General features: G+C 38.9%; 1 protein-coding gene and 1 pseudogene across 5 annotated transcripts in view; one reads left to right on the top strand and one right to left on the bottom strand.

The window, feature by feature from the left end:
- LOC106044342 (solute carrier family 12 member 7) overlaps positions 1–12474 on the top strand; it is a 78009-nt gene that overhangs the window by 30460 nt on the left and 35075 nt on the right. For all 5 annotated transcript variants that reach the window (XM_066992284.1, XM_013194308.3, XM_066992283.1 and 2 more), the window contains 3 exons: positions 4239–4369; positions 5392–5633; positions 9963–10174. In XM_066992284.1, coding sequence (XP_066848385.1) covers positions 4239–4369; positions 5392–5633; positions 9963–10174 — 585 coding nt within the window. The remainder of the gene's footprint in view (positions 1–4238; positions 4370–5391; positions 5634–9962; positions 10175–12474) is intronic.
- LOC106044343 (inositol polyphosphate multikinase pseudogene) lies at positions 1463–3676 on the bottom strand (annotated as a pseudogene).

Below are 12474 nucleotides of genomic sequence, written 5' to 3'. Positions count from 1 at the left end.
TGAACATCATACAGAGAAAGCAGGAAGGCCACAATGTCACATTAAGTCCATACTTAGAAGATGTATATTTCTAATGACCAAATCCATTCTAAAAAGTTTTACTTATAGGGCTTGCTTAAAGCATTAAAAGCTTACTTTATATATCTCACTCTAGTCAGCTATACACAAGTCACAACATATATGCACATTAGGAAAGCCACATACACAACATACAGAGGAGACACACCATCATCCCAATCTCAAGTATTCCATATGAAAATCTTAATTTTTCCTGTGATAATTTTCAAATCATACGCTTTTGCCTGTGTGTTAATTAAAAAAAAAAAAAGCTTTAGCCCAGGTTCACAGACCATGACTTCATCAAAACCTTTGGAGGTTTGTCTGGTTGCTGCTGGACTGAACTGGATCTTTGCAGCAAGGGGTCCTTCATCTGTGTTGCTCTTTGCTTCCAGTTGGTGCTCCATGGCAGAGGAAATCTGAAATGCTTCTTGCAGAAATTCAAGTGGCAAGCAGCTTGAGGAAATCCCTACATGCTTACTCAAAATTCGTCATCTCCCCATTCAATTAACTTGCTTTTAAAAGCACTGTTTTTTGGAGAATGGCCTTCAGAACAAAGGAGTGAAACATTTCCCTTAGTCACAGCATCATAAGCTCCATTAACATTTTGACTTAATCTCCTATACTGAATTAGTTCCTAGAATGTCTAAATTTTTTACTGTTTCTCAGAAGCAAATAGTTTCTGTAGCAGTTGTACAGTTTAAACCTGTTACCACATTTTAGTCTAGCATTTTTGTAGCATCTCAATACAAATTACATTGCAGCTGGTCTGCAATGAACATCTGGCTATGGATAACCACCAAGAGGGGAAGCACCCACACCAGCGTTAGAAGAACAATATCACCCCATTATATGGAAAAGCACTTCTCGGTACGCTGGTTCCCAGGTTAGATGTCTGAATCTAAATGGGATTTCTCTCAAAATAAGGTTAACTCCGGTTATTCAAATACAGTAAATGCAAGAGGGCAGTGTACTGAGGACATCAGTCCTGTACTTCACAGTTTTCAGTCTATTTTCTAAAAACCTGTTAATGGAGATATGGCCCAGTATCAAGGCTAAGTGAGCAAATGTTATCTAAGCTAAAGTTGTTATGGGTAGTAGCACAATCCCTGCTTATTGTACAACAGTACTCCTTGGATTTAAGCCAACCATATACACTTCATCCTACTAATTTACCTGTCCTGTTTATCTCAAGGGTCTTCACCCTTTTGTACTACCCAATTAACAACCAGTTATTTTCGTGAGTGAGACTGTAGAAAGTTAAACCCTTCTACCAAAAGTACAAAGACAAATAAAATATAGTAGAACAATACAAACCCAGATATGCAGCATTACAAGTGCAGAAATTCATCATGTTGTTGCTCTTAGTTATCTTTGGCCCCCAGTAAAAAACGTAACAAAGAATTTAGTTATCCAAAATATTTTGAAGTACAGTAATCAAATTTTACAGGTCATAAACGTAGCCCTCATCTGTTTTGTTGCTACGAAACACACGAACAAAATCTATCATTTGGACTTCTACATTTGTGCTTTCCTTGATCTCCACTGGCAGGTGACAAAACTTTTTCCAGTTGGGGTATAACATTTCTGTTCAGGTGCTCCTGTGTTCGTGCAACGGCTGCTTTTCCATAAATTGTCCTGCTCCAAATTTTCTACTTTTATTGAGATCTGACTGTGTTGCCTCTTAGAGTATGCCTTTTTGTGAAGTGCATAAAATTTGGAAAAGCCCTTCCTTAGAGACCTCAAATTTTCAATTCTATGTAGAATTAATTATTTATGAATATTATTATATTAAAGTATGTCTCCACCTGATAACAGTCCTTTGGGCACTCCCCTCTTCTCTGCCAAGGTGTCATCGCTGAAGTGCATGGTTGTTGCCTGACATGAAACTTTGTAAACAAACGGTAATGAGCTTGCATAAAAGTTGTTTCTGGCCCTCAAATCACCTCAAAATTTTTTCCATCTTCTGAATGCTGGCAGTGATCACATCTTTCTCAAGCAATACCCATTGTAGAAAAACTTTGAAATGCCATCCTTTACTGTTTCCTTTGTCAAGCTCATTTCATAGTGCTGATTTTGAGTCTCATAGCTGTCAGAAGATGTGGTAAACCCTCATGTCAAGTACTGAAAAGCCAAGCTCTTCCATCAGTGAGTACTTGCAGACCTGCTGCTGTATCTTCTCAGCTGAAGCATATCAGTCATAATTTTTCTGCCCGATTGTTACATCCATTATGCAAGGCTTGTAAAACTTACAGGTCATAACTTCTGCTTTTAGATATGTATCATTTGGTGCAGTAGGTGGTGACCAGACATCGAATTATTTGGAAGATATTTTTGCAGCTCCAGAAGAAAGCTGTCGTAACAGTCTCCATTATAAGCCTTGTAGAAATCCTTCTCCCTGGGACCTCAAGGTGATCGCTGCAGCAGCTCAGGACAGTCCTATCCAGATGCTGCAGAATACTACCTTTATCCTTGGTGTACAGGTGCCTGGCCACCTGGTGCAACAGTAGCACACAGCTATTAAAGCACTGCCACCACCATCATCCCTGGTCCCAACCTGGATGTAGAGCTATTGACTGCAACTCTTTTGAGTGCAACCATCCAGCCAATTCCTTAACCGTTGAGTGGTCCGTCAAATCCATGTCTCTCCAGTTTGGAGACAAGAATATCATGCCAGACAGTGTCAAATGTTTTGCATGAGTCCAGCTAGATGATACCAGTTGCTCTTCCCTTATCCACCAGTGCTGTAACCCTGTCATAGAAGGCCACCAAATTTGTAAGGCATGATCTGCCCTTAGTGAAGCCATGTTGGCTGTCATCAGTCACCTCCTTGTTTTCCATGTGCCTTAGCATAGTTTCCAGGAAGATCTGCCCCCATGGTCTTGGCAGGCACAGAAGTGAGACTGACTGTCCTGTCAGGTCTTCCTTTCATCTGTTTTTTAAAATGGTGGTTGTTTCCTGTCTTCCAGTCACGCGGAACTTCACCAGAGTGCCACAGCTTCTCGAATATGATGGTAGTGGCTTAGCAACTTCATCCACCAGTTCCCTCAGGACCCTTGGATGCATCGCATTAAGTCCTATGGACTTGTGCACCTTCAGGTTCCTTAGGTGGTCTTGAACCTGATCTTCTGCTACTGTGGATGGTTCTTCATTCTCCCAGTGCCTGCCTTTGCCTCCTGGGACTTGGGCTATAAGGCTAGAGCTTCTTGCTGGTGAAGACAGAGGCAAAAAGTTGTTGAGTGCCTCAGCCTTCTCCGTATTCAGGGTAACCAGTTCTCCAGTTCTTCCTTCTGGAGATGGCCCACAATTTCCCTAGTCCTCCTTTTATCACTGATAAGCTTTAAATATACTTTATACTGATATATTTTAGAAACTCTCCAACAGTTGGACCCCGCCAGTCCCCAGTAGACCAGGTGTCTCCAAGGGTCACATGGCCAACAATTTGGCTTTTTAGACCATAACACCAGTCCTGCAACCGCGGTAATTTTTTTACCTTTTGACAGGTAGGGTTGAAGAGAAAGCCACCTTTGTTCCAGAGACTCTTACAGATGCTCCAAGGGTTCTGTAGTCCTTCGTGAAACACTCTGGATGCTCTTGACAGTGTCACTGATGCCCACATTGAATGACAGCAGTGGATAGTAGTCTGCAGGCTGTGCAAGGGTTGGTAATCTCTTGACAATGTCACTAATGTGACCCCCCTGGTAGGCAACAAACCTCTTGAGAGTGGGTCAGGTCATTAAATGGGTGCCTTTGTACCTCTCAGAAGAGTCCCCTGCAGACATCATCTGTTGCCTTTTCTTGGTTGTGCTGGTGGTTATACAGCCCTGACTGTCATGATCAACCACTGCACTGTGGACTGAGCCAGCACCAGAGCTATCATCTTGACGACTGACTATCAATAGGGATCAGTGAAGAGAATAGTAAAGCGCAGCAAGAATTCTATTGCTGCTATTTGATATATGTTGAATTATTTGTGTAATAAAGGAAAAAAGTGTGAACATCTGTATTTGCCAGTTTCAGCTTTTTTTTTAAAAAAAATACAGGTTTGGTATGAACACTTCAGTGGAGGTTCATGCAGTTTTCCCAAATATGTATCTAGGTTGATTGAGTTACTCATTTTTTTTGTTCTCTATTGCCATTACTAATCTGAAAGGTTGGAACCTTTTTGGTTAAATTCACAGCTGGAGGTTCTTACTACATGATTTCGAGATCCTTAGGACCAGAGTTTGGTGGAGCAGTGGGACTTTGTTTCTACTTGGGTACAACCTTCGCAGGAGCAATGTACATTCTTGGTACCATTGAAATTTTGTTGGTAAGTACTATTAAGTCTCGTGGCTGTATTCAGGCTACTGTGGGAGATTACTGTATTTAGACATTACTCAGTAATCATAAATAAGTTATAATAAGGCCTAAACTGTATTCTAGTTTGTTTTTGAATGCTTTGATGCTATGTTTCTTGTATGTCAATATTCGTACTATACTTATGATTATTTGAAGAAGTTCAACAAACTTTGATCAGCGATACATAAACACGTTAAAGACTGATGTCCGTTTTTTCCCACTTAAATTGGGAACAAAACAGTTCAGTAACTGACCTTTACTAATTTGTACCAGATACAATATTTGTTGTCACCTTTTCTTAATGCATTCTAAATAAAAATGGTCCCACAAATTGTGTCTGTGCTGCACATACATAGCTGCAAAAAAAGCTATGCTAATTTTGGTAAGACTTAGCAAAAAAAATCCAAAGTAAAGGTATTAGAAGAGAAAGAAAAGCAATCAGACTAGGCTACAGTATAGGTTCTGTATGGAATCTGTACCCGTCGTATTGAAAAATGTTTGTTATGCCGCTCCTCCTCCTCCATTCCTTTTTGTGTTTTCTTGTCTGGCAGAGACACAAATTTATGAGAGGCAGAAGTTCTTAGCAGAAAAGCTGGATCAAAAGCAGTACCTCTTTCTCAGCGTATACACTCGGTTTTATCCTCTTATCCCCACCCCCATTCCTTTTTCCCTTACATAGGTCACTGATTATTCAACTTTACAGTTAGCTGATAATGTCACTTTGAGTACATGCAGGTCTTCAAAGTAATCTATATAATAGATAGGGTTAAAAAGGAGGAGGGGCATATAGTTAAAAACTCATTGTATGTTAAAATTGAGTCTGCTACAATGTCTCTGTACTAGTAAAAATCTTGAAAATAATTTTTTGCAATTTCATTATACCAGATCAAGTGAGATAATTGTTTCTGCTCTTTGATAAACACTTTTGTCATCTGATAGAACTTGTTTGTGAAGTAATAAAATATGTATGATAATTTGTCATATTTCCTGCAGACTTACATTTCTCCAAGTGCTGCTATATTTAAAGCAGAAGACGGTGGTGAAGAAACAGAGGCTATGCTGAATAACATGAGAGTTTATGGAACATGTATTATCATTCTGATGGCTGTAGTAGTTTTTGTGGGAGTCAAGTATGTTAACAAACTTGCACTGGTCTTCCTTGCCTGTGTGATTTTATCCATCATTGCCATATATGCTGGAGTTATTAAGACTGCTTTTGACCCACCTGACTTTCCGTAAGTGATGTTATTAAGTAGTATAGGTTATTATTTTAAAAAAATGTATGTCAATTGACCTCAGTGGTAGGTTTCTTATGTTTATGTTCATAAGTTTATTATTATTATTCATATGTTTATTAGGCACTTATGTGTTTGCTTGTCTGAACTACGTATTTGAATCTTTGTTCACCAGACATGATACTCTGGAAAAAGTTCTTTGGTACTTAATGTTACTGGCCATTATTCCATTCACACTTAAACATGAAGATGGTCTTGCTGACAGTAAATATAGCTGTTTTATCTAATGAATGAAAAACTTAAATCTACAGGATAAAATAAAACCTTCAAAGAAATGTAACTATGAACCATAGGTAATATACTTTTAAACTTCGTCATGATAATGAAATTTTCAAAGCTTCCATTTCACCCTACTCAAAATAGAAGGTTTGCAGCGTTAATTTCATTTGCTTTATATGAAGACTTTTCTACCTTTTTGTTACTAAAATCTAGCTTTGTTGTCACATGTGGCATATTGCTCCTCAACATCCTTACTTTGTACATCGCCAGCTTGCTAAGAATTTTTTCTGGTGTCCAGTTATCAGTATGCAAGTTACATTTTTGTGCATTTGTTCCTGCATGGAGGGTAAACAATGGTACCATTAACAAATTAGTGGAAGAGCCTGGGAACTACTGTAGTGAATTGCCATCTATTATGCAGAACTGATCTTGTGCTGTATGATTGTTCTGGATTCTGTAGTACTCTGAAGTGTTGATGGTTGCTTCATAAACTGAACGTTAAAGCAGTATTTTTGTACTGTAAAATGATACTTACTTTTCTATTGAAAAATAAAGGTATGTTCAAAATTGGCACTTTTCTGAAGTAAACATGAATTTCTAAAAAACTGGAACTTCCAGTGGGAAAATATTTAAATCTTTTGTTCGTCTATATAGGTAAAAGAGGGATCATGTAGATATGTAGCACTGAAAAGACCTGGGAACAGGTCTTTGTAAGAGGTAAAACCTGTTCCTGGTTTTCTGGGAACTGGGAACTGCTACTGTGATATATTACTGTTTAAAAAAAAAAATTTTCTTCCTATAAATGCAATTGTTCACATTTTGGTGAGTCTGCCTTAAAATAAGAAACTCAAGCATGGTTTCATATTATGTTAAAGCTGATCTCATGGTGAGCAGGTCACCAAACTCACCATCATGCAGCAAGTTAGCATTGGTTTGGAAAAAAAAAATAATTCTTTCTAGCTTCTCTTGTTAACATTTGGACAGCTTACCAGATTCCTCTTTCACTTAGCTATCCATCACCTCACTTCGTCTCTGTTAGGTTTAGCCATGGTGCAGATGCTGAAATAGTGTATGTCATTAATTTACATCGTGATCTTCCAGCTAAATCAAACTGGAAGAAGTTTCCATAAGTTAAATAGTTCATCAAATACCATAGCAAGCAAAAAGAGTAAAATGGCAAAATCATCCTTTTTAGCAGCAGGCTCTCTATGAAATCTGCTTGACTTCCAAGTGATGCCATACCTTGAAGCTGTACTAGTGTCCTGTAAGCTTCTCTTGTTCTTATACCCTTCACAAGGCATCTACTCTTGACTGCTATCAGAAACAGGATGTTACACTAAGTAAATATTCTGTCACTTAGTATGCTTTTTGCTTGTTCTAATGGCAAATATTATGTTTTTACTGTTTGTTACTAGCTTCCTGAGCTCCTTCAAAAGTATGAATGTGTACTACATGTGTACTTTTGCTTATCTGACTAACATGAATGCTTCACTTGATGCTCCTCTTTCCGTCTTTACAGATGTTATAGAATCATGGAATGGTTTGGGTTGGAAGGGATCCTAAAGATCATCTAGTTCCAAGCTCTCTGCCACAAGCAGGGACACCTTCCACTAGACCAGGTTGCTCAAAGCCCCATCCAGCCTGGCCTTCAACACTTCCAGGGATGGGGCATCCACAACTTTTCTGGATCACCTGTTCTACTTGCTGAGTAACTAACTTATTCCTAATATCTAATCTAAATCTACGCTGTTTTAGTTTAAAACCATTATTTCTTTTCCTATTAATACAATTGCTGATACAATTTCCTGCTTTCTTCTAGGCCCCTTGTAGGTACTGGAAGACCTTCCCAGAGCCTTCTGATAACCCCAACTCCATCAGCCTGTCCTCATAGAAGAGGTGTTCCAGCCCTTTGATGATCTTTGTTGCCCTCCTCTGAACTTGCTCCAATACATCCATGTCCTTCTTATACTGGGGGCCCCAGAGCTGAATACAGTACTCTAGGTAGGGTCTCACAAGAGCAGAGAAAAGGAGAATCACTTCCTTCCATCTGCTGACCATGCTTATTTTGATGCAGCCCAGGCTTTTTGATGCAGGTGGGATTTCTGACCTGCAAGTACACATTGCCTTCTCATCAACCAACACCCCCCCCAGGTCCTTCTCCTCAGAGCTGTTTTCAATCCATTCTCCACCCAGCTTGTATTTGTGCTGGGGATTACCCTGACCCAGGTGCAGGCCCTTGCACTCAGCCTTGATGAACTTCTGATGTTCACATGGGCCCACCTGTCAAACTTGTCTAGGTCCCTCTGGATGGCATTCCTTCCCTCCAGCACGGTGACCACATCACACAACTTGGTGATCTGCTGATGGTGCACTCAATCCTACTGTCCACGTCAGGGACAAAGTTGTTAAAGAGAGCCAGTCCCAATACTGACCCCTGAGAAACACCACTGGTTACTGTCTCCACTTGGACACTGAGCTATTGACTGACTTTTTGAGTGCAACCATCCAGCCAATTCCTTAACCGTTGAGTGGTCTGTCTGTCAAATCCATGTCTCTCCAGTTTGGAGACAAGAATATCATGCCAGACAGTGTCAAATGTTCTGCATGAGTCCAGCTAGGTGATACCAGTTGCTCTTCCCTTATCCACCAGTGCTGTAACCCTGTCATAGAAGGCCACCAAATTTGTAAGGCATGATCTGCCCTTAGTGAAGCCATGTTGGCTGTCATCAGTCACCTCCTTGTTTTCCATGTGCCTTAGCATAGTTTCCAGGAAGATCTGCCCCCATGGTCTTGGCAGGCACAGAAGTGAGACTGACTGTCCTGTCAGGTCTTCCTTTCATCTGTTTTTTAAAATGGTGGTTGTTTCCTGTCTTCCAGTCACGCGGAACTTCACCAGAGTGCCACAGCTTCTCGAATATGATGGTAGTGGCTTAGCAACTTCATCCACCAGTTCCCTCAGGACCCTTGGATGCATCGCATTAAGTCCTATGGACTTGTGCACCTTCAGGTTCCTTAGGTGGTCTTGAACCTGATCTTCTGCTACTGTGGATGGTTCTTCATTCTCCCAGTGCCTGCCTTTGCCTCCTGGGACTTGGGCTATAAGGCTAGAGCTTCTTGCTGGTGAAGACAGAGGCAAAAAGTTGTTGAGTGCCTCAGCCTTCTCCGTATTCAGGGTAACCAGTTCTCCAGTTCTTCCTTCTGGAGATGGCCCACAATTTCCCTAGTCCTCCTTTTATCACTGGTATACCTATAGAAGCCTTTCTTGTTGCCCTTAATGTCCCTGGCCAAATTTAATTCTAATAAGACTTCAGCTTTCCTAACCTGATCCCTGGCTGTTCTGACAATTTCTCTGTATTTTTATGTATCACTTTATTAAACAAGCCTGGAGGAGATATTTCCAGAACATTTTTTGTGTTGCTTAACAAAGACTTATCAACAGATTGTTCCCAGATGTTTGATGTTCTTTGTTAGCTATTTGCTTTTTGCAAACCATTCTGAGTTTTCTAAGTGCTTTAACTGATTTCTGTGTAGAACATACACGATACTTGTATTTGAACTAGGAGTTCAGTGTTCTTAGATCTTGCTGATTGATAGTCCTGTCTTATTTCCTACCTTTTAACATAAAATATTTGTTTGCTGGAAAATGCATGGCACTTGCTTAATTTTTCTTATAGTTTTCCTTTGTCAGGCTTGTCATTGTATTAAATATTCCAATTACTACATTTCATTTCTTTCTTACAGAGATCATGATTTGTTCACTCCTGTTATTTGGTGGCCAAGCTGCTTAAATTGATTGTATCCTCCAAAGAAAAAATCAGGAAGTGAAATAGCTGCCTTAAAGTTGAAATGTTTGTTTGGTGTTTTAAAGATTATTGATGACGGTTTTATGTGGAGAGACTATATACTGTTTTAGTAGATGTTGTATAGCCCATTACACGGGTATTGTAAATAATGTATTTCTGAGGAAATTTAATGGACAAATATATTTTAATGCACAACACTATGCTGAAGGATCATGGTGGTTTTTTTTTGTTTGTTTGTTTTTGGTAGCATCTGTCTTCTTGGAAACCGTACGTTGTCAAAACGCAGCTTTGATATCTGTGCCAAATTTACTGAAAGCAATAATGAAACAAAGACTACAACCTTGTGGCGCCTCTTCTGCAGTAGCTCTTTACATAATGCTACGTGTGATGACTACTTTAGTCTCAATAATGTAACAGAAATTCAAGGGATTCCGGGAATAATGAGTGGAGTTCTAATTGGTAAGTCAGAAAGCACTGAATTTTTAGGCAGTACTGATTTGGCCTGTAGCTTTTCAGTAATATAGTGGTCTAGCCTGTCACTAGTCTTTTGCGCTAATCTTTTTCCGTGAAAGACTGCTTCCTGGAGCGTTGCTTCCTTTAATGTTTCCATTTGTTTTTGGAAGCTTAGTATCAAATGCTTTGATTTGGGATCACTGGGGTTTTATAGGCACTCGTTCAAAAACTGTTGTTCTATCCAAAAAAGTGGTGAAGTGTTTATTACAGCTTTAGAAAAAATGAAATGTTTAGCTCTTTTTTTACACCAGATATAGTTATTTCAAATTCTCCTGAGGAAGAACTTTTTCCAATTTACAAGTGCTACATAGAGGAATGAAGTCTGTTGTTTGTCCGACACTGTATGGCAAGTCAGTTCTGGGTTTTGAAAAAAACAGTCTTTTTAAGCTTTTAATATAACACTTGGACATGAGACATTTGTATATAAATGTATTTGTATATAAAATCATTCAACTTCTTCAGAATCAAAAATGTAAATCTTTTTTTGACTGTTACAAGAACTGTGACTTGAGATTTATTATTCTATGCATTTTATAATTTACCACATACTTCTTAAAATATTCAGGAAAAAAATGTATTTCTTTTGATGCTGCTTTACATTCCCCCTGCATGCTCAGGATACAATCCTGTGTTCTAACTTCTGCTACAATTTGAACTTCAAACTGCTGTTTCTATTTTGTAGCAGTCTTTCTTTCTTTCCTTCTTTCTTTCCTTCCTTCTTTCCTTCCACCCTTCTTTTCTTCCTTCTTTATTTCCTTCCTTCTATCCATCTTCTGTCCAGATGTACTCTGTTTACTTTTTTTTTTGAACCAGCACTGCCATATAAAAGTGTATTTCATTTATCCAGTATCATATAATGCCAAGTTTTCTAACAACCGTTCAGAGTCTGCTGAAAGCTCAATGTTAGAGAAACACTTACCAGTGTTCATTGCTAACCTGTTGAAGAAACTCATCTATTTCTGTTCAGTCATTGAGTGTGGTATGGTTTTTCTGTAGTTCTTCGCAGTTGGCTTTTGCTTCCACCACCTTGAATAACTGAGTGTTACTGGTAAGCTTTCTCATCTCGCAACTAACTCCTTTTTCTAGTCCAGTACATTGCAAAGCACTGGTTACATCCTGGTATGATTTCTTGGGGAAATTCACTGGTGACTTTCCTGCATTGTAAAACTGAATCTATTTTTAATTTTACCTGTTTTCTATCTTTGAACCATTTTTATTATTCATGTGATGACTTTTCCCCTTATCCCATGACTGTCTTAATGTTCTTCACCCAAGGAATCTATCAAAAACACGTGGGAAATCTGAGTGGGCTAAATTAAATAGATCACCTTCACTTATATTTCCATCAAGAATACTCTTGACATACAATTTTCTTTCTAAAAAGCTGTTACTTCCCCAGTTCCTAAAACTCAAGGAAAAAAAAAAAGCAGTGTGAATGAATAATTACCCAAATTCAAAGACAATAATACCCATGTGTCTATGGCTGTAGCTGGGAATACTCAGATATCATAGATGGATGTCTCAGGAAGTGTGTGCTGAGTCCTCCCACAATTTACAGGACATCTGTATACAGTAAGTTTACATCTTTTAGAAAGTAACCCTTTTTCTTCACCCAGAATTTCAAGTCCACTTGGTTTATCACTTTGGGGACCGTGAGTATAGGAACTTAATGTAACAAAGCTCAGTGAGACATCTCACGAAAGGAGAAAGTGATTTACACATTAAAAATCTCTAAGCTATTTTTTCCTGTTTGTGCTCGCATGTGCACATCCACAAATACAAATATGTTTGTTGGAGTGGTCAGGATAGTGTCATGTCTGTGTCACACTGAACAAAGGAAGCTTGCTGTTGAGTCCTGTAAGTGTTTAGTGATTTTGAATGGCAGTGACAAAGTGATTTCTAGACTTCCTTTATACACTTCAGAGGGAGTGGATATTATTTTGGAGATCTTACGTCATTTTATGTCACTGTTCAAGTACTTGCTGAAATTCCTGAATTTTACAGTTCTCTTGTTTTCCTTAACTTCTGCTTTTGTGGCTTCAGTCTTCATCTTTACATCAATTTGTTCTTCATTTGAATGAAAGAACACATAGCTGCACTGTAGCAATTCATATTTACCTTTCTTTTTAACTTTTATTCTACTCTTGCATTGTTCTCTCATGCATGCTTCTGTTTATGGTTATTTCATACTAGTTCTAATATTTGCCAAATCTGCGTACAGCCACTCTGTCTTTGGCCATTTAGGA

The sequence above is a fragment of the Anser cygnoides genome, chromosome 2, assembly GCF_040182565.1.
Source record: "Anser cygnoides isolate HZ-2024a breed goose chromosome 2, Taihu_goose_T2T_genome, whole genome shotgun sequence".
In the NCBI taxonomy this organism is placed as follows: domain Eukaryota; kingdom Metazoa; phylum Chordata; class Aves; order Anseriformes; family Anatidae; genus Anser; species Anser cygnoides.
Note: the sequence above shows the minus strand (reverse complement) of the source record. Positions and strands in the feature narration are given on the sequence as shown.